General features: G+C 43.0%; 1 protein-coding gene across 1 annotated transcript in view; it reads right to left on the bottom strand.

Annotated features, from left to right (window-relative positions):
* Positions 1 to 23,775, bottom strand: part of LOC126181580 (Kazal peptide Pr13a-like) — an 84,367-nt gene that overhangs the window by 22,553 nt on the left and 38,039 nt on the right. Inside the window, exon 2 of the mRNA XM_049924782.1 lies at positions 20,777 to 20,932. Within this exon, the coding sequence (XP_049780739.1) occupies positions 20,777 to 20,932 (156 nt within the window). The remainder of the gene's footprint in view (positions 1 to 20,776; positions 20,933 to 23,775) is intronic.

Below are 23,775 nucleotides of genomic sequence, written 5' to 3'. Positions count from 1 at the left end.
GGAAAGGTCGAAGCGATCACCGTGCAGACACTGATCTCGTTTCTTTTTGTCGATGATTTGTAATTTGAAGACTATTCTCTTCTTCCTTATCCCTTGAGGTCTTCGTCAAGTGAATCAGTCATTAGCTTAGACCGATCATTATCCATGAAAATTAGTTGTTTTATTTGCTCTGCGTGTTATTTCTCGCGATATCATTTTGTCAGAAAATTCGTGTTATGTATTTGACACAGATGTTTTGTAATAAATCGGGGTCAGATAGGACCGATCTTTCATTTCAGTAAATAGATGGTCCCCATATTTATTGAGATTATTTAAGCTTTTTCAAAGAACCAACACTCAGGACCCGTTTGCCAGGGCCACATTTTCATCACATTATTATGTTTCACGATAGTTTTCACTATCACATCTGAGTCCACAGGTAGCGATCTCCTTCTCGGAGGATCCAACTGGTGCAGATCACTGTGGCTGCTAGAAGGCATATCCATCTCGCTTAACGTTTTTCAAGGTTAACTACAAGTTGTACAGAAATCTGATCTCAGTTATAAGAGGTGAAGGACAAGAAAGGGAAGCAGCAGTTGAGAAAGAAATCAAGACACGGTTGTGGTCCGCCTCCGATGTTGTGCAACGGGGCACTACAGCACAAATTGAGTAAGAAGATAGTTTGATGAGACACTTCCTGAGGCATCAAGGAATACTTAATTTGGTAATGTAGGGATTTAGTCAGCAGATTCAGATTTGGTGAGGTCCAGTAGTTATGGAGACATGAAAAAAACTGCACAAGATAGATTAGTGTGCAGAGCGGGATATAATCAGTCTTCGGACAATAATAATAATGCAGTTTTGTCATATATAGACATGGTTGGAGACCGTGGCTGTTATATAAAATAATTTGTTTATTTAATAACAATAATTCTGATAGTGTCCCCCTTTAAGTATAGGTGCAGTGTAATAGTCGATACTGGCCCACCTACATTTAGTCTTTGTTTAACTTCGGAAGGATCCTATGAGACACGTCTACTTAACAATTCTTCACCGTAATCTGTTGATTCCATAGCTAAATAGGACTCCACGTCGTTTCATTGTCAGTCTCCATTTCTTGCATTTTTATAATTCTACGTACTGAACTAGGTGGCATAATGGTGCAGAAGCTCTATTTGTTCTAAGGAGTATGTAGCTTCAAATCGTCATGTGGTCATTCTTATTTAAGTTTTTTGGGATTTTCCTAAACCTTCTTGGTTGAATGGTTTCTTCACACAGATCATAAAGTTTTTTCGTCGCCGCCAAATTTCCCATCATTATTGATGATTTTGATGATTTTTAATCTCCCTAAGCTTTTTTTTCTAATCGGTAACATATAACGGTATCAAATGGTATTACAACCTCATCATTGTTACCAAATGTTTAAAACACCGCTTCAGTTGTAAATTTCTTTTATTATCACGACCGGATTCGCGCTCTCAGAAGCCCATCTTCAGGTGTCGCAACTGTACTGTGGCCCCGAGAACCCGGTGGACGTGTAGTAGGCGCTGTGTGCTACCTATGAGCGCAGAACAGGGGGTCCACTACACGTCCACCGCGGCCCACAGTACAGTCGCGACACCTGAAGATGGACTTACGAGAACCCGAAACTAGTCGTGATAATTAAAGAAATTTACAACTGAAGAGATATTTTCAACCTTTGGTATAATGCTCAGTTGCGGATGTTCTTCCAACAGGATTGATCATCATTCTTACATACTGTGTCCATACTACAATTGGTTTAATGTCAGATCCTAGCGTGTCTTTTGCCAGTGAAAGTAACATGCACTGCTAAGTCGAACTGCAATTGTTGTCTCATTATTAACTATTGTTCACTTATAACTGGCTGGTTAGGTTGGTGCTAAGAGTTGGAGGTAGACGGGAGTATATCGTCTCTACTAGGATCATGGGTAGTTAACAACCTTAGTCATGATTTAAAGTAGATCGTTTCTACTTTCTCGCCGGCCGCTGTGGCCGAGTGGTTCTAGGTGCTTCAGTCCGGAACCATGCTGCTACTACGGTCGCAGGTTCGAATCCTGCCTCCGGCATGGATGTGTGTGATGTCCTTAGGTTAGTTAGGTTTAAGTAGTTCTAAGTCTACGGGACTGATGACCTCAGATGTTAAGTCCCATAGTGCTTAGAGCCATTTGAACCATTATTTTTACTTTTTTCTACTTTCTCCTTTGTGAGCTACAACCGATACCACCAGTCCACATAGTACTTACTTCTTATTGAGTTTGTGCCACGTTTCCAATAAATATCATGACAAATTTTACCGTAGCTACGTTCTGTCGAAGCCGAGTCCACTTTATTCACCACTGCGCCACCTCGCTCATCGTTAACTCTTTCGTGGTTGTGGAATGCATGTGTCCCACTAACGCAATATGCAGTTTTGAGCATTGGGACTTCTATATCTCGTATCTCTAGTACTAGCATGTAGCGAGATGCTTTCGGAACTTGGAGAAAAATACTCTTGACCGTAGGGTGGATATATAGAAGGCTGTGAGCGATCAGATGGAACGGCGTATGTTTATGGTATGTCTGTTTCACGAAAATCGGATCAAATCACCATCTTCTCCAGTCCTTAAATGTCTGAACTAACTATTTATGTTTTGACATAAATCATAGACATTATTTCTAACCGTTACCGCGCACCTCAGTAATTCTGCTGGTTTGTATGTAATTTGTTTTTAGTGGGACATATATGCCCCAGAAAACTTCACAGAATGTACAAAACATTAGTGTGTGGTATGTCGAAGCCATCTTCAAATGTTATGCTGAAAACTTGTGTGTAGTCTTAAGCGTTTTTCACTGTCAGGAGAATAAACGTGTTTTGGCGCTGATTTGTTGTACTTTTTTCCATGACTGTATCCTAATAAAATCATTCTAAAATTAAATATTTACCTCTGAATATCAAAGGTTCACATTAAGACATTGTTCTAGCCAGATTCATGAGAGACATGTGTCCCACTTCTCCGTTCCTCAAAATTGGCCAGCTTAAAATCGTTTGGTACCGACAGCGTATTTTTTATCACGATTTTGAGCTTTTATGTTTCAGATATATATGCTAAATAAATTTTAACCGTGAAAGGATAAAGTTGTCGGTGGGAGACAGTAAGTAATGGAATTAGTTTTAGTATTATCTACGTTCACGACCAACATGAAGCACTGAAAATATTACTGAAAAACTGCCGACTTATGAAAGAGAAATGTTGTGACTTGGCAAGACAGCCAAGTCACTATGCGAGGATGCCGAAAGGCACGCGTTAAGCTCACGCAGACTGGCGTGAGGTCTGGAACATTACAATGTAATTAATATAGCAAATAAAGTACGTAGTTGAAGTAATACTTAACTTTGTTCCATAATTGGTGAACATCGCTCTTGTTGATACATGATTTATAATCTCAATATAAAATGGTAATGGCGCCTTGCTAGGTCGTAGCAAATGACGTAGCTGAAGGCTATGCTAACTATCGTCTCGGCAAATGAAAGCGTAGTTGTCAGTGTAGCATCGCTAGCAAAGTCGTCTGTACAACTGGGGCGAGTGCTAGGACGTCTCTCTAGACCTGCCGTGTGGCGGCGCTCGGTCTGCAATCACTGACAGTGGCGACACGCGGGTCCGAAGTATACTAGCGGACCGCGGCCGATTTAAAGGCTACCACCTAGCAAGTGTGGTGTCTGGCGGTGACACCACAAGAAATACACTACCTGAGAGAAAAGTGAAGCCCTCAGAAAGGGAGGAGAAAGTGAAATGAAATTTCATAGGCTGGGAGGATTATTTCAGTGATTACAAAATGGTTCAAATGGCTCTGAGCACTACGGGACTTAACATCTGAGGTCATCAGTCCTCCAGAACTTAGAACTACTTAAACCTAACTAACTTAAGGACATCACACACATGCATGCCCGAGGCAAGATTCGAACCTGCGACCGTAGCGGTCACGCGGTTCCAGACTGAAGCGCCTCGAACCGCTCGGCCACTGCGGCAGGCTCAGTGATTACAAAATCGAGTTAAATTAAGAAAGAACATGGCAGTATGAGCCCACTTGCTAGTATGACGTTGCTCCCACTTTTGTTACTCGGATGTATGCACTGATTCTGGTGAGAACAGTGTCATAAATCCGTTGTTTCCTTTCCTGAAGCAAGTTGGCGCACAAGTGTCGTAACTGATCCTTAACATCCCAGTTACTTGCATTGGGACAGATTTCGCATTCTGTCTAATCTGAACCATGTTCTATCGGGGATGGAACTGGGGACCTTGCTGGCCACGGGTGTACCTCAACATCACTCTGACATTTCATACGGAGAGGTTCAAATGGTTCAAATGGCTCAAAGCACTATGGGACTTAACATCCGAGGTCATCAGTCCCCTAGACTTAGAACTACTTAAACCTAACTAACCTAAGGACAGCACACACATCCATACCCGAGGCAGGATTCGAACCTGCGACCGTAGCAGCAGCGCGGTTCCGAACTGAAGCGCCTAAAACCGCTCGGCCACAGTGGCCGGCTATGGAGAGGTGCCACGTGTCCTAGAGCACAGCCCTGATGAGAAATGGTACTACGACACTATAGTGTGAAACATAGCTCATGAGTACACAGGATGTCCATGTAGTCAGACTGCTCCAAATCACTAACCTGAAGTCACACCCGATTGCCACCCACACCATGACGCCAGGAGTAAAATCGCTGCACCTCCCCAAAAACATTGGCAGAATGGGGCCTCTCTCCAGGTCGCCGCCATACTTGCCGTCGATGATCATCCGGGGTGGAAGAACGTTTCATTGGTGAACACAATCTGGCGCCATTCATCAACAGTCTATGACTGCACCACTCGAAATGCAGGCGTTTGTGTTGTGATGTTAACGGCAGCCTACGCATGAGACAGTAATTCCCTTTCTAGCTGCTTCTAGTCTCAAACTAAAGGTGCGGGATGACACAGTACGTTCCAGGTAGTCCATTACTTGTTCTAGGATGGCAGGCGCGGATGTGAAGCGGTTGCGATGTGCTTGGTGCACAGTCTGGTGCACAGTCCTGCCTTTTGGTGGTTTGACGCGGTCGAGCGGAACTTGACGACGAGTATTTCTGCTGTCATGTTCCACTACAGTCCAACATCGGGCCACTGTCGCATCCGAATGCCCCACAAATCCACCAGCTGGCCAAGTGGAGGCCCACAATCAGGTCCCTTTTAAACTCTACCAGTTCCTGCCAACGCTGTCTCACACGAGTAAATGATATCTCTGGTCCTTCACAGTGCTCACTCAACCTCTGACACAGCCTGGTAACAACACTAAACACAAACAACATCAGTGCACTCTGGTGGCCGTTCTATCCGTCATAGAGAAGTGCAATTAATATTCACATACCCGTTGAGTGTGTGTATGTGTGTGTGTGTGTGTGTGTGTGTGTGTGTGTGTGCATACGAAGTTCCGCTGAGACCCGTTCACGTTCTTTGGGTGCTTCACTTTTCTTGTCAGGTAGTGTAATTTCTTTTAATTTTCTACCACAACATGTTTCAAACATCTGTATTACATTCAGTAGCTCCTTGTCACCTGGAAAATACAACCGAAGCGAAAAACCATAATATGCGGCTCGGCTTTCCTGCAAAAGTAGTTCCAGTTGTTCTACGAAGCTAAACTATGAACCTTTGTTGCCGATTAGATAACTACAAAATATTCAGCGAGTGCAGCCGTGCAGCGATTTAGAAGCACTTCTGGCGAGCACTTGGCGTCCTTGCGAGGGTAACAGCACCCGTTCTTCTTAAGCGCCAACCTTGCCTGGCCTCCATCACAACTGTTTCCTGCTTACATCCCGGAACTGCAGTAAGCGAAGGTCTGTCTACCAGGAAAATTAGGAGAGGTCTCGTGAACAAAACAAGAACACGTGTTGTTCTTCAGCGACTGAATGACAATTGAGAACGAGGTCTGTAGGACAAAGCATTTAATTCATTCTGACAAGGCTGGAGGAAAGAAGAGGGCTTGTTCACAGAACCAGTACGACATTCGCCTTAAATGGTCTAGAAAGCCACGGAAACCTAAAAGAATGGAAGTGCTTCGATCGCGACAGCTCCCGAATATCAGTCTTGTAAATCAGGTTATGCTCGCATTAGGACGATAACGTACTTCAGTTGGGAATGTTTTAAAACCGAACCGTCTTTCGGCAGAAATGCTTAGCGTGGTAGTTCTTTTTTTTTTTCTTCATTGTGCTCGACGTAGTGAAACTGATGATGGAATACCAGTCCACCCTCCCCGCTCACCCTGAACAATGTGGCGCCATCAGGCACGTCAACACACCAGCTGTTCGAGTATTCACTACAGTAGAAAAAAAAACTGGAGATTAGCGCTTAATGTCCAGACTACGAGGAGGGCATTAGAAACGGACCACAAACTCGGGTTGACGTAACGTAGGGATGGAAATCGTCCCCACCGTTTCAAAAGAAGTACGGGCAACGTAAATCTGGATAACCGAACAAAGGTTTGAACCACCTGTCGTCTGAATGCTGCTCCTACCCCATGCGTCACCTAGCTCAGTTCTTTAGTGCAGTTCATTAGTAGTTCGTCTCCTTACCGCAGATTCTTTTCAGTCAACACTGCTCCTTGTAGACCTGCTACATGGCTCATAGGAGTGATCATGTTGGTTGTTGTGGTGGTCTTCCCTCCGAAGACTGGTTTCATGAAGCTCCGTACGCTACTACCCTTTGCAAGTCTGATCAACTCTGTAACTACTGCAACCTACATCTATTTGAACTTGCTTATTGTGTTTGAGCCCTGTTCTGCCTTCCTCCAGTGCCAAATCGGCGATTCCTTGATGCTGCAGAATGTGTCCTGTCAACTGACTCCTTTTGGTCAGACTGCACCACAAATTTATTTTTTCTGCAGTTCGTTTCATCATCTCTTCATTAGTTACTCGATCTACCCACCTTGTTACCAGCATTCTTCTGTTGCACCACATGTCGAAAGATTCTATTGTAATTTTCCCAAAACTGTTTCATTTCTGTACAACACACTCTGTGCACTCAACACAAATACCATCAGAAAAGATTTGCTAACATGTAAATTTATATTCGATATTAACAAATTTCTCTTTACTAGAAACCCTCTTCTTTCTATTGCTAATCGTAATCCTCTCTACTTCGACTGTGGCCAGTTACTTTGCTGCCCAAATATTAAAACTCGTCCTGTACTTTTAGCATCTCATTTCCTTATCTAGTTCCCTCAACACTGCGTACTTTAATTAAAATACATTCCATTATCTTTGTTTTACTTTTATTGATGTTCACTTTATAACCTCTTTTCAAGACACTATCCACTCCATTCAAGTGATCTTTCAAGTCCTTTGCTGCCTCAGACAGAATTACGTCATCATCAGACCTCAAAATTTAATTTCTTCTACATGAATATTAATCCCCTTTCCAAATGTACTGAAGCGCCAAAGAAACTGGTATAGGCATGTGCATTCAAATACAGGGATACGTGAACAGGCAGAATACGGCGCTGCTACAATGTCAGGTTATAAAGATTTAAGTGAGTTTGAACGTGTTGTTAAAGTCGGTGCACGAGCGATGTGACACAGAATCTCCGAGGTAGCAATGAAGTGGGGATTTTCTCGTACGATCATTTCACGAGTGTACCGTGAGTATCAGGAATTCGGTAAAACATCAGATCTCCGACATCGCTGCAGCCGGAAAAAGATCCTGCAAGAACGGGACCAACGACAACTGAACAGAATCGTTCAACTTGAAAGATGTGCAACCCTTCCGCAAATTGCTGCAGATTTCAATGCTGGGCTATCAACAAGTGTCCGGGTGTGAACCATTCAACGAAACATCATTGATATGGGCTTTCGGAACCGGTGGCCGACTCGTGTACTCTTGATGACTGCACGACACAAAGCTTTACGCCTCGCCTGGGCCCGTTGGTAGTTAGATGGGAACAATGGCTGACCGAACGACAGGTAATATCAGTTCCTTATCTTTCCTTCAGACTTCCTTACAACATGTGTAAACAGAGACGTCTTCATGAAAGATGGAGGCTAGATCACGGCCATTTTAGAGGTCGTTTTGATTGGTGACTGAGGACAGTATATTGAACAACATCACATCAGTAATTACTTCATGTGCAGACTAATAATTATAGCTATTAGAGGTAACATGTTTTTAGGTTAGTTAGTACCTCCAAGTACTTGAGGCAAGAGCAAGCCATTATACTTATCTTCCGCTGGACAGCAGGTCAGGTGTATAAGTGTGGGCAGGTGGACACAGAATGGTTAGTCTATACTGACAGGCGTAGTCCATTTAGTTGAACAGTTACGACTGTGCAGCAAATACCAGGTAATAGCAAGTCTGCTGTGCCCTCTCAAACAGACCACTGCCAGATTTAACACATGCCATTCAGCGAAATAGCGTAATGCCTACTATCTGGAAGAGCGCCCTCCAAAAAGCTAGTCGAGTGTCTGACCACTGTGTCAACATGTACGGTACATTGTTTGCACAAAGTTATTACAAAAGATAACTGAGAACGATTACAAAGAACAACGAGGAATTACTACAAAAGACAACTGAGAACGATTAAAAGAGCGACGAGGTAATTACACCTAACCTGCCAAGACAGCAGGCTAGTGATACTTTAAAGTCAAAGCCAAAATAATGGTCTTCCAGGGTAAAAAGTCGGTACACTCCAATGTAGACATCTTTGGTCGTACCCTGATGAAGTATCCACTTCAGATATCTGCATTAGGATAAAACTGTAAATAGAGGTACCAACCCTATAACAAACGCCAATGATGTCGGTGCAATATGTGGATGAATACAAAAGTCTCTCAGAACCATAAGAAGGAAGATAAATTGTCGTTACAACGTTGCTATGAATACGAGAAATTGGAAAAAGTTCCGCGAGAGCAGTCCACTAAAATGAAGCTGCTTCAGCTCTTTAAGTACCTTCCAGGAGAGATAAAATAAGGAGCGAAGACGTATCTAAAATCATCATTTTCATCTCCGCTGTTTGTACAATTAATTAATTGCTGTGTCACCCTACGTGAAAAAACTGACCTGCAGAGAACAATTTATACACATTGCAGTGGATAAATTAATTGTTTAGCTTAATCCTCGAACTTAGTGATATTGTAGAAAGGATATCAGGCCTTCGTTCTCAGCTGACGTCACAACAGGCATTTGCAGTCTTTTGTCCTTGGCATCTCTGAAACAGGAAAGTCAAGTCGACGTCTCTAATCGCTGACTCTATGGCACCATCTGCCCGAATACCAGCTCATAATGAACGATAAGAGTTATTGCTCAAACGCTATGCTGATACAAGACTTTTTTTGCTAAAACGTTATCTCAGCATTTGCCCTTTGGCGCTAGTCCATTAATTTACAAATATCTCCACAACAGCAAAGCAATATATGAACAGAAGCTCTTTCTAGATATCCGAAATAGAGGACAGCAGCTGATTCAGAGAACGTTGGGCAATGCTCCGGTGTTTTTGAGGGTCAACCAGACCTTTCTCTCTCTCTGGTGTGCGTTTTCTGCCCAAGCACTAGTTGCAGCTTTGCGCCACTGTTACGTAAACACGATCCAGCAAGAGGAAGGCGAAGTTCTTGTACGGGTAGGAGAAACAGAGATTTCTAAACCCAACGGAATAGTTATAGAGATGATAAGCATTCTAAAGACCATTTTTGCAAACGGCTGGAGATTTTGCTTTCATCTCACGACAGACACAAACACTTTCTCATTAAGAGCACATACAGTTGAGTGACATACTCGAGACCTTTACCACTTCTGTTCTAATCGGGTATTGTCAGGTCCTTTCTATTTATTGTAGGAATTACTTTGCATTTGTTTACAGTTAAAAGGTGATTCTATTCAGTAAATGTACTTGATACTCTAAATCATTCAGTATTTCCTTCTGATCATGCAGTATCAATTCTTAAATGTAGACAAATGTTGCAGGTCGTTTCCAAAGGATCCGTAACATACAGATCTGACGTCATCAGTCCCCTAGAACTTAGAACTACCTAAACCTAACTAATCTAAAGACATCACACACATCCATGCCCGAGGCAGGATTCGAACCTGCGACCGTAGCTATAGTGCGGTTCCAGACTGAAGCGCCTAGAACCGCTCGGTCACTGAGGCCGGCCAGTGTCCTAGGGCAAATAAACAGTTTTCAGGGACATGACAAGAATCGTCGTTCAAAACAAAAGTCTTGTAAACATGTGCACTAAAATGTATACGTTAAGAGCTATGTGTATTTCTTCATCTTCGAGACTGTGAAACAAGTCTCTTCTACTCCACGCTCTTTGGTGTCCATATTTTTGGAGTAGGTAGATGTACCAAGACAAGGAAAAAATGTCCAGTAAATCTGGATTCTAAAATACATGCCTTAAGGGCTGTGAGCACTTGTTCATCTTCTCTACTATGAAACATATCTCTTCTACTGCATAAAAGATCATAGCTCTTAAGATATACATTTTAAAACCCATATTTACTTGACGTGTTTTTCTTGTCTTGGTCCGTACTACATTCTAGCGTGAAATCAAAGACCTTGCATTAGAAGAGATCTTTTTCACAGTAGCGAAGATGGACTCATAGCTCTCTAGGTATGCATTTTACAGTCCAGGATCACTAGATCTGAAGTTAAAATCTTCTGGGTTATTAGGCCGCGTAATATTTCTTCTAAAATGATCGACATTCCGACCTTTCTGCTGAGATCTTCAAAAATGGTTCAAATGGCTCTGAGCACTACGGGACTTAACTGCTGAGGTCATCAGTCCCCTAGAACTTAGAACTACTTAAACCTAACTAACCTAAGGACAACACACACATCCATGCCCGAGGCAGGATTCGAACCTGCGACCGTAGCGGTCGCGCGGTTCCAGACTGTAGCGCCTAGAACCGCTCGGTCACTCCGGCCGGCTGAGATCTTCCTCAGGATCTTCTGGTGTCCACTGCTGCTAGAACACAGTGTTTTAACAGTAGTGGACGCCATAAGATCCTGAGGAATATCCCAGCAGAGGGGTCGAAATGTCGATCATTTTAGTAGAAATAAGACGCGGCCTAATAACCCAGAGGATTTTAACTTCAGTGACAATGGCCACGAAAGCCTGCACAAATATCACTACACTTGTTTGCTTCGGATGATTGTTTCTGTCATATCCCTGAATATTGACCATTCCTCCTGGGACACTCTGCATACTAAGGATTTCAGTGATCTTGTAACGCCACCCTGTGGAACCTGTGGTGGTACTTTCTGGTTTATTAAAACATTCGCCGTCCAGTGTAGTAGTCTGGATTCTGTCAACCAAATATTCTCCGAGTCAATCACTTACTCGTGACGATGAACGTTTAGTCTGGCAATGTAGTACAACGTCGGGTGCTTTTCAGAAAGCTAGGAAGATGGAATCTATTTTTCAGCTGTATTTATCATATGGAGATATCGTTAGTGAAAGAAAAACGATGCATGCTTAATACGAGTGATTTTTTACCGGAATCTGCGTTAATTCTTTAAGAGATCCTTTTTCTTCATGAGGAAAATAATTTGATTATGATCCTTCAATAAACGCCCCTTCTTGCGCTTCATGAACTTGTATTCTACATATAGCTCTAAATTTCATTTGCTTTTATATTACATTCATTGTATTTCTTGGATGCCGCGGAGAGGGGTCTCCAGGATGTAAAAAGAAGTCAAAGATGTAGGCTACATTTTATTTTAATACAATACAATGAAATGAATTAGTACTTTGAAATACTATTGTGTTACCGCGCTATTATTAATTACAATCCGATGTCCCTGAAGTCTTTGTAGAGGTTTTTGGCTCCAGTATTGTATTCGTGTTTGTACTGTTTGAGAAAAGACAACTACTGATAACGACAAAGGATATTAAAGAAAACAGTGTGAAACAGTTGTCTAAATACAACCTTTTTTTAAGAGGTCATTGCACGAAGCCGCCCGGGGTGGCCGTGCGGTTCTAGGCGCTACAGTCTGGAACCACGTGACCGCTACGGTCGCAGGTTCGAATCCTGCCTCGGGCATGGATGTGTGTGATGTCCTTAGGTTAGTTAGGTTTAAGTAGTTCTAAGTTCTAGGGGACTAATGACCTTAGAAGTTAAGTCCCATAGTGCTCAGAGCCATTGCACTAGATGTAATTGTTATAACAAGCTTCTGTATTCTGAAAATTCTGCATCTGCAAAATCAGTTTATCAGAAAAATTATACCGTTACTCATTAGTGAATGGAAATAGTGCTACAAACTAATTTCTTCACTTTTAAGTCAGCTATAACTAGAGCGAATATAGTTGAAAAAGGCGCTTTATTAATTCTATACTGTATCTTTTCCATTTAAAGTTGAGATCTATCTGTAGTCCCCAAAAATTAATATTTTCGTTTTCTTGTATTTCATTGCTTGAGCAGACTATTTCTCTTTCGCAATGTGACACAGCGGTGGTTTAGTTTGCTGACATCTTAATTTAACAATTTTTCTGTCATTCAATAATGTTACTTACTGTCTCTGTCTTAGTATCATCTGCATGCAACAAAATATTTATTACTATTTCTTGCTGTTGCTATCCTCCATCAATTCTTTTGTTTTCGTTGGAAGATAATGCTAGAAACATAAAGACTGAAAGCTATTTGTGGCATGCAGAATTATGATTTTAAAGAATTATTTTATATCTTTCATCGCATCTTTTACTGTTGCAACATAATACTTCTCCTTTGAGTCAATAGTATTTATTTCGTGCTAGTTTGTTAGGGCGATGGTGATGCTCTTGGTGCAAAACAGCTATGAGGAGCAGCAGCTGCAGCAGATGGAGAACAACGACGCGTGGCAGCCTTGTCCCGGATCGGGGAGAAAGTTTGCCCACTGACATTTCGGCAGCTCTGCACTCTCAGGCAGTTCCTGGGTCCTGCGCATGCGAGAAAATAAACTCGCTTCTTTTGTTCGTCACATTCGGTAGCAAATCCATTTGGCACTGGGGTTCATGTGATCCCCTACTTCTTGACTTAAGTAAAATCTTCTGTGGAAATGCACGTTGTCGTTTATTACAATAAATATCCTTACATTATATCGGAAAAAAGACACGATTTTATCCAGTAGTTACTCACACACTGCATGAAGCGAGTCTTTCCCAGAAGAAAAATGTCATGCCTTATGATACCGGCAGTATCCTTGCAGTATCTGTAGTTTTATTAGACACAGATGACTAAGTAAATGTTATCCGCAGTTCTACCAACCTGGCAGCGAAAGATATTGCTGTATACAGAGAAATATATTAGCAGGAAAACTCTTATAAAATGGAATAATATATTCTGAAAAAGTTTTCAAGGTGCGGGCAGGACTCGTATTCTGCTGGTTCTGTAGTAACTTAAGTATTTGTGTAGACAGTTCATCCAGTCTAGAACAGAGAATCTCGATGATTTTTGCCTGTTATCGATGTTGGACTTAGCGAGATATCAGTCCCGGGAATTCCCAGACTTTCAAGAATGCTTTAACATTTTTTATACGCATGATATGATAACCATTTACCAAGTTCGGATTTTTCCCTTTTATTGTACTGTGAAGCCTATCTTCTTGCCCAATAACATAATAGTCCAAGGGCAGAGTACCTTATAGATTTTGATGAATGAGTTTGCGAGTATCAAAATATGTGACGCAAATGACTGTATCTTTTGACTGCACTGACTTACAAGCTTACATTTATTGCACTGCCAAGGGACCATAGACTTTAGTCTTTCTTTCTTTCTTTTGCTTACGCCATAGTCTCGCAGGGTCGGCGTGGTTACAACGCATTTGGCAATGTTAGTGTTAGGTATGGCCACTCCCGACCCCCCAGGACGGAATCAGTGTAACCCAACTGTCTGCATCCAGTGTAAATCGTGAAATAGTGTGGACGTGTTTCAAATGTCTGCGACGCGTGTAACTGAGGCGTAATGTGGGGACCAGCACGGTATTCACCTAGCGGGATGTGGAAAACCACCTAAAAACCGCATCCAGGCTGGCCGGCACGCCGGCCCTCGTCGTTAATCCGCCAGGCGGATTCGAACTGGGGCCAGCGCGCCTACCCGAGTCCAGGAAGCAGCGCGTTAGCGCTCTCAGCTACCCTGGCGGATCGGACCATAGACTTAAGTATGTGACATAAATTTCAAATTGATACGTCTACCCATTAACAAAAGGACAGAGACACAATCGTGAAACAAGTGACAATAATGTTTTTTCGTGTGACATAATTAGAAATTAACAATTTTCGAATTATTTTTTAGTTCTAGTGCGCGACTTTGCTTCTTGCCAAATTTCATGATTATAGGTGAACGAGAAGTATCCAATAGGGTTTGATGAGTCACTTTGTGAGTATCAAAGTATGTGACATAAATGGCCTTATCTTTTGATTGCGTTGATTTAGAAGCTTCAATTTTTTACACCGCTAAGGCACTGTACACCTCAATATTTGACTTAAATTCAAACTTGATGCGTCTGCCCCATCCTGAGAAAAAGGTCGTTACCAGACGGACAGAGAGACAGGCAGGCAGGCAGGCAACAAAGTGATCCTATAAGGTTTCCATATTTACCGATTTAGGTACGGAACCCTAACAAACGACCGTAGACCTCCGTATGTGACGTAAATTTAACGTGTTATGTCTACCCGATCCTCAGAAAAAGGGTTTTTAACAGTCGGACAGACAGACAGAGAGACACACGGACAACAAAGTTATCGTGTAAAGGTTTAGGTGCGGAACCCTAAAACCAATGTTTTTGTTCAATTTAATTTAAACAGTAAACCATGTCGCACTTCTTACAGAATCTGCCACGAGAGTTTGATTAGCATCTACGTAGCGCTCTCGCACTTTCTAACCAAATGCATCACGAAATACACTACTCTTATTTGGCTGTTTTATATCGCTTCCATTAATCCTACCTAGAACGGGTCCCAAGTTGAAGATCAATACTCAAGAAATGGTCTAACAGATGTTTTGAAGGCACTTCTTTCGAAGGTGACTTACATTTCAATAGAAATCATCCCATGAATGTCAGCCTGGAATTACTTCTCCTTCATCTTGCTGTAAGCGTTGGTGAGCAAGAGCGAACAAGATCTTGTGGAAATGTACAAAAGTGTCGCCATAGCAGCAAGTAAAACAGGACTGTTCATCAACAAACAAAAACACAGTCCATATTCAAGTAGACAGAACTAAACATTCACACGAGTACTTCACAGTTGACGAAGACAGGTTCAAGTCTGAAATCAGTGCAAGTATCTGGGAAGTTGGTACAGTTGTTATAATCGAATACCCATAGATGTAAATGAAAGAATTACTATTGACTCCCGATGTCTATGTGCGCTCAGAGATACGTCCAAGTCCATAGCCATACCAAATTCTGCGGATATGAAGATCTACAATACCGTTATACGCCCTATCGTCCTCTATGGTTCTGAAAGCTGGACAGTAACTATGAAGAAGTTGCAAAAACTTCTAATGTTTGAAATATAAGTGATGAAAAGAATCTTTAGCCAGGTGAGGGACGGAGGTACTTGGAGAATAGCAAATAATAATGAAATTTACGATTTCATGAACGAGTCTAATGTTTTACAGTATCGAAAGATGAGACGAGTCCAGTGGGAAGATCACTTTCATTGCCCATATTAGAACAAAAAGATCCCTGGGTAGACTAAGAACCAGATGGGAAGATGACGTAATGAAAGATGCGGTAGCTTTGAATATAGTCGACTGCGAGGGAACAGAAGCGGACAGAAGGCAGTAGAAACTGATTCTTGACACATCGCCTCGTCTACACTCAACGGGGCCGATGACCGCTGGACAAGTAAGTATAAGAAACCTCTTCAAGTTTCTCCGGACACATGTTGGCAAATTTTTCCTGCTTGTTACTGTTTCCAGTGATTTATCATCAATAGTGTAATGGAACAATAACCGTTTTTCTGCCTATTTAAACGCAGTATCTTGCATTTATTCAACTCTCTTACTGGTCACCTGCCAGTCCTGCTCCAAGCACTGTACTGCAGTTTTCTTTCATTACAACTTTCCTGTGCACGACAGCACAATCTGTGAAGAGCCACGTGGAGTTTCCGATGTTAGTCACCACATTCACGCATACAGTGAAGAGTAACGGCTCTGTAACATTCCCTTCGGGTACTCCTAACTTTACCTTCAAATCTGACTACTTCTGCCAGCCGGAGTGGCCGAGCAGTTGTAGGCGCTACAGTCTGGAACCCCGCGACCGCTACGGTCGCAGGTTCGAATCCTGCCTCGGGCATGGATGTGTGTGATGTCCTTAGGTTAGTTAGGTTTAAGTAGTTCTAAGTGATAGGGGACTGATGACCTCAGAAGTTAAGTCCCATAGTGCTCAGAGCCATTTGAACCACTTTTTTTTTTTTACTACTTCTTCCTGTTAAGAATGACGTGCTGAGTTGTGAGAGCTACTGAGTCATGAATCCAGTCAGTCTGATATTCAGTAATGTTTTATTCTGTGATTCTTGAAATTTTCCCTGCGTAAAGAGTATTCTACAAAGTTTTGGGATTGCAGCCGGACGCTGTCAACTTCTTGCCATGATATTTCGGCTGATAACTATTCAGCCATCTTCAGGTGAGTGTTTTGCACTAGAGATCGCTAGTTCACGTCGCAACGTTATCCCAAAAATTTGCACGGAGACACTTGCGGAAAGGCAACCGCTACATGAGTGAAGTCCGTCGAGTTTCGCGCCCTCTTCGAATACTGCTCCGTGCGCGCTCTTTGTCGGAAAGCGGGCTCGCGGAGTTAAAATTCAGATGTCAAGATAATAAAATTAACTGTCGCTAGATGCGTTATTAGTTATAAAATGATTTATTTCTGAAGATATTAAAGGAAACTGAATCTGTGTTCAAAGATAATGGATATTCTCCACATCAGATCAGCACAGCTTTGAGAGCTTTGAGGAGGAACAAACGTGATCACCCACAAGGGAAAGAGGAGAAAGAGTGGTTCAAGTTTAAGGTGTTCCTCCTATATGTCGGCAATATTTCGTCGAAATTAAGACTCTACAAAGCGTCTACAAAGGTTTGGGCTCTTCTCTGTGCGGCAAAGGACGATCTGGGATTGCGAAGAGCTGGAATCTACAGAATACCTTTCCAGTGTGGTAAGATCCTTCTGGTATTCAGTTATTATGGGATCGAGGGAAATACGTTTGGTGGAAGATCTTAATAAATCGTGATTGCAGCTTTCGACTGGATAAGGCATGCGACCTGATGATTTCTTTACTATCTTCAGAAGGGAGACATTTTATGACTAATGACACGTCCAGCGACAGTTAATTCTGTTAATTTCACACTGAATTTTAACTCTGCAAGCCCGCATTCCAACAGAGAGCGCACATATAGTATCACCATTACCCATGTGCTTGGGCTGCACAGATGGAGCTTAAGCTCGAAGGAGGACCTCATGTAGCAGCTGCCTTTGCGCATGCGCCTCCGCAACAATTTTTGGGATAAACTTAGTGATGTGAACTAGCAATCTCCTACCCACCAACCCAAATTCTGTAAGTCCCTCCAGATCCTCAAGCGCCATGCACTCCGCCTCGCCTTCCGTATACGCCTCCTGTCCCCCATGTGGATCCTCTATGACCTGATTCCTTTCCCCCATTTGCTCCTTTTCCTCCAACATATCCACGTCCTCTACACCTACCACCGACTTGATCCCCCCCATCCCCTGATTGCTCCTGTCCCAGTCTGGAGCCGCGTGACTGCTACGGTCGCAGGTTCGAATACTGCTTCAGGCATGGATGTGTGTGATGTCCTTAGGTTAGTTAGGTTTAAGTAGTTCTAAGTTATAGGGGACTTATGACCTCAGCAGTTGAGTCCCATAGTGCTCAGAGCCATTTGAGCCATTTGTCCTCTCCAATCCCTACCCTCTGCCGCAACTTCGCCGTTGTGTCCCCCGTGCCCTCCTCCTCTACACCCTTCATCTCCTTTCCCAAGGTGGCTTCCATCAACTCCCCCTCGCGGATGATGCCCTCTCTCCCTCCATTTATTCCTCCTATCAACTCTGATCCTCACCTCCCCATTCCTCCCTCTGTCCTTTTCCCGGGCTCCCTCTCCCCCCTCCTCCCACCCTGTTTTTTGCCCGCCTACCCTCTCTCTGATTCCCTTCTCTCCCCCAAGTTCTTTTGCTTTCCCCTCCACTGCCTTCCCCAATCCTTTCTGCGTCTGCCCTGCCCCCCCCCCTTTTCTATGTCCTCTCCCTCCATCGGCTCCCACCCTTTTCCTTGCCTCCTCTCTTTTTTTTCCCTCATCGGTCCAGGTCCTCCCCACACCCCCATCTGCCACTGTGTCGCCTCTATAGTGCTGTTTTAAGTGAATGTTCAGTGTTGTGTGTCCCCTGTCAGTGTTGCGAACAGCCACCATACTGTCACTAGTTGTGTTTTTTATCCCGTGCGAACAGAAACCAGACTGTCGCCGTGTTTCTTTAATTGTGCCTGTCTACTTACTGTGTGTATTCATCCGCATCGTCAGCGCCATGTTTTTATATTTTAAATTCCACAACTTTCCGCCATTTTACAGTTTTTTACAATGTCACCGTTTTATCACCTGTTTTTATTGTTTCTGTAGGCTATAGAGAGGCCTACGCTACTGCCAACACCCCCCCCCCCCCTGGAGTGGGGGGGTGGGGGGGATCGAAATGCAATAAAGAAAAAAAACCAAGCAATCTCCACTGCAGAACACTCACCTGAATATGGCTAAAGGGCTGCCAGCTGAAATATCGTGGCAAGAAGTCAACGTCATCCAGCTGCAGCCTCGAAACGTCATGGAAAGCTCGTATTTTGTTTACGAAGTAACTCTGCAGAACTTTACTGAATGCCTTCCGGAAGTCAGGCATCTCGATATCAAACTGCGTTCTGCGATCTGTCGATTCTTTGCTCAGTACTCGTCTGCCATAAGACCTTGGAGCGCGTGCTTGTATTTCCTTGTCCTTGGGAGCTGCCGCAAGTATTAAGGAAGCGCGACGTTCCTCTGTGGTCAGCCACAACCAGGAATTCGATTAATAGCATTCCTCTTGGTTAAAACATAGTAACCCATCAGTACATCCCCGATTCTTTAAAGACTCGAAATGCCATGTACAAAAGAGCTTCACGCCTGATTACTTTAGAAATGAGTGAATGTGATTTACATGTAAGCGAGAAACAAATTAGAAAAGGTTTGAAATTATGTATAAAGTTTGTTGAAAGTCGCAAAGTGCTCTCACTACCAAACCCTGGATGAAAATAGTCTGGATCATTTTCGCTCCGTTTTAAGCAAAAGCTGGCTTTCTGTGCATATTAATGCTTATGGCGTCATATCTCCTGTGGACAGAAGCAGCGTATCCTGTCAAGGGGACAGAAGAAAGGCACATTCTCAAAAAGAACAGCAAGAACTCCAAACGTTTATCGAGTGAGACATTGTAAAAGGAGAAGAACGAAGGAAAGCAAAAATTAAAGGGGGATGGATCAGCAATGTTTAAATTAAATGTAGAGTATCGGAAATTAGCTAGAAGAGATAAGAGTATCTTCTTAAATGAACAGTACAAAAAAGAAAAGGTTGAAGAGAGTTGCCGAATGGGGAAGACGATGGATCGTTACAAGAAAATTGAAGATATTAAAGGAAAATTCCAGGCGAAAATTGGAAGGATAAAAGACAGAAAAGGTAAAGATCTAATAGAAGCAGACGACATTAAAGAGAGAAGGGCGGACTATGTAGAAGATGTACATAATAAAGAATTACATACCGATGACGATGAAGTTAATGTGATTTTAAAACCAGAGACAGACAGTTTGGAGAGCGAAGCCAAACAGGCCGTAGAAAATATTGCTAAAAGCAAGGGTGTTAGCTACGATAGAATTACAGCACAATTGTACAAAATCAATGGAAAGAATGCACTTAAAGTGTTGCATTCAATATTTCGGAAAATATGGAGATGTCAACAGTGGCCAAAAGTTAAAAGCTCAGTATTCAACCTGCTTCCACAGAAGGGAATTTCTGAACACTGTTCAAATCATTGAACAACCGCACTTATCTCTTGCTAGCAAAGACGTGCGTAAAATCTTACGAAATAGACTACGGCAGTATATGGATCGAGAAGCACCCGAAGAACAAGCCTCGATTTCGTGAAGGAAGACAACAGCCGATGGGTTATGGGAAAGGATTTCCAGAAAGGTATATATCTCTGCTTTATTGATTACGCCAGAGCCTTTGATTGCGTTAACCTTATATTATGGAACGTACACAAAAACATGGAAGTACCAGATCACCTCATTTACCTCACGCAGAATTTATACTCTGATCAAGAAGCCACGGAGAACCATATATGGAGCGACTAAATTGGTCAAAATCCAAATAGGAGTACACAAGGCCGCATATTGTTATCTAATTTATTCAGTTTTAATGCAGAGCACATTATTGGGAACGTCGGGTTAGATGAAGAATACCTGCGATAAACATAAATCATCTTAGATGTGCAAATGATGACATACTAACAGCAGAAAGTGAAGAAGATTAAAGATCCTTTTACTTTTTTGGGTAATGCCTTTATGTTCTGAGACATCCATGGACTCCCTGGCAGACGAAACTGTGTGCCGAACCGGGACTCGAACGCGAATTCTGACTCTTGGCGGGCACTGTCTGCGAAAGCATGGTTCGTGTCCCGTTCCAGCACGTAATTTAAGCCTGCCAGGAAGCTTCAGATCGCCACTAGGGCTGCAGAGTATGAGGCATCCCCGTTGTCCCAGGGGCGCAGCGTGACTCACCCTTGTCCATGGTGCAGTTGTAGCAGGAGAGCATGCAGAAGTTCTGGAAGGTGTCGACGTCGCCCGTCGAGTCCCTGGCGCAGACGGGGCTGGGCGACAGGTCACACCTGCAGTTGCACTTCGTCGTCGACGTCGAACGTGCCGCCTCACCCACCGCTGCAACACGTGACATCGGTAAACACTACAGTGACAAACTGGTACAGTCTGTACTCTACACGAAGAGTGAGTGTCGTCCCAGTAACTACACTCATGCTCATAAATTAAGGATAATGCTGATACATGGTGAAACAACGCTCTGGTGGCCAGTTTGCGGGTTTAAATCACCTTGGGTTATGACCATGCGGTGAATATGACGTGCGGTCGTCGCACGGTGGCGCTGGCAGCAGTCCACATACGCAGACGTATGTTGGTGCATGTCAGAGTACGGTACAGCGAGTAAGTGTGCAGAAGTTTTCAGACGTGCTAATGGTGACTGAGTGTTGAAAATGGATCAAAGAACACATATTGATGACGTTATGAGGGGTAGAATACTAGGGCGACTGGAGGCTGGTCAAACACAGCAGGTCGTGGCACGGGCCCTCCGTGTGCCACAAAGTGTGATCTCAAGATTAATGGAACTATTCCAGCAGACAGGAAACGTGTCCAGGTGCTACAGCATGGGACGTCCACAGTGTACAACAACACAAGAAGACCGATATCTCACCATCAGTGCCCGCAGACGACCACGGAGTACTGCAGCTAGCCTTGCTCGGGACCATACCGCAGCCACTGGAACAGTCTACAGACGACTGAACAGACATGGTTTATTCGCCGGGAGACCTGCAAGGTGCATTCCACTGATCCCTGGTTACAGGAGAGCCCGTGAAGCCTGGTGTCAGGAACACAGTACATAGTCATTGGAACAGTGATCCCAGATTGTGTTCACGGACGAGTCCAGGTATAGTCTGAACAGTGATTCTCGCCGGGTATTCATCTGGCGTGAACCAGGAACCAGATACCAACCCCTTAATGTCCTTGAAAGAGACCTGTATGGAGTTCGTGGTTTGATGGTGTGGGGTGGGATTATGATTGCTGCACGTACACCCCTGCGTGTCTTTGACAGATGAACTGTAACAGGTCAGGTGTATCGGGACGTCATTTTGGACCAATATGTCCGCCTTTTCAGGGGTGCAGTGGGTCCCACCTTTCTCCTGATGGATGATAACGCACGGCCCCACCGGGCTGCCATCGTGGAGGAGCACCTTGAAACAGAAGATATCAGGCGAATGCAGTGGCCTGTCTGTTCTCCAGACCTAAACCCCATCGAGCACGTCTGGGATGCTCTCGGTCGACGTATCGCTGCACGTCTTCAAACCCCTATGAAACTTCAGGAGCTCCGACAGACACTGGTGCAAGAATGGGACGCTATACCCCAGCAGCTGCTCGACCACCTGATCCAGAGTATGCCAACCCATTGTGCGGCCTGTGTACGTGTGCATGGTGATCATATCCCATACTGATGTCGGGGTACATGCGCAGGAAACAGTGGCGTTTTGTAGCACATGTGTTTGGGGACGGTTATCTCAACTTATCACCAATACCGTGGACTTGAAGATCTGTGCCGTGCATGTTCCCTATGTGCCTATGCTATTAGCGCCAGTTTTGTGTAGTGCCACGTTTTGTGGCACCACATTCTGCAATTATCCTTAATTTATGAGCATGAGTGTATTAACGCTTTTCGCTCCATTACCGGATACCGTCCAACATACTTGTAACGACTTTTTGGCTTCGGCATCATTGTTGAAGGACGCTGAATACTGTGTATTATATCTCTTAAAAGAAAAAATAATGTTATGTTGTTTATTTAGTTAGCGGAAACACTCTCCTAGTAAATTCGTTTGTCCTTTGATTTATCGTGATCTGTTACTGATTTTTAGTGGACTTAGTTTTTACTTTTAGCTTTCAAAAAAAATACAAAAGAGATATAATAAGCAAAATTATGAATTTCGTAGGGTGCCAATTACGTATTATATCTGGTTTATCGAGCGCCAGGCTCCCTACAAATTACTGTAAATGCGATAGCGTAGTATTACTCAGCTCTGAAATTATTACTATCACAGAAAATAGACAAGTTTTAATAAAATTATTTCACTGGATTACTTCAATTAATCTCACAGAATATTTTTACTTAATTTCTTCCGCTCCGGCTATCAGACATTGTGCTGTGAAAAAATATTTTTAAATGTACCGCGTAATGGCGGCTAATTGTTAACAGTCAGAGATTACTGTTACTCGCTCCGCAGCAGCTGGAAACATGCTAAATAATTTTCATTAAATATTCTTTTCATAAGATAAATGTGGCGTAGGTTCTTGAAATAACATACGGAGATCACTTTATACTAATATATTCTTACTAGAACACAGTTTACACCATTAAATATTTGCAATTACGTTACGACAGAAACAAACGCTAGCGCAGCACAATAGCTTGCGTACCTTATTCCAGCTAACACCAGAACGAACAGAACAAAACAGACTAGACAGAAGAATGAGCATTGCATTGTGTTTTATACTCTTACAGAGATGATAATACTTCTTTTAATTACTTACACGTTATAATCTCATACACTAAAAATAATGTCTTTTCTGCATTTATCGATATATATTGTATATTTTTACAGTTAAATCAATGATAAATCAATGTTTGCAATTGATTTTGATTCACATACAGTCATTTTTATTTATTTTTCACCTCGATAATGGTGAATATTGCAAAAGGGACACTACATGTGTTATGTCAGTTTTTTCACGTAGCCTGCTATCGTAAGCAGTGCAATATGCAGTGTCGCGTACTACCGACAGTGACCATCATATAACTCTGCCGTATACAGGATGAACCAAAATTTGCGCTCTCAGACGTCACACCACGACCCCTTGCATATGGACAGTATAAAAATTTGTCTAATGAAATTTCCTCCCGTGGTGCGGATTTTCGGTAGGAAACTCAAGTAGAAGAAAGA

Source organism: Schistocerca cancellata, chromosome 1 (assembly GCF_023864275.1).
Source record: "Schistocerca cancellata isolate TAMUIC-IGC-003103 chromosome 1, iqSchCanc2.1, whole genome shotgun sequence".
NCBI lineage: Eukaryota > Metazoa > Arthropoda > Insecta > Orthoptera > Acrididae > Schistocerca > Schistocerca cancellata.
This window is presented reverse-complemented; position numbering and strand designations above follow the sequence as displayed.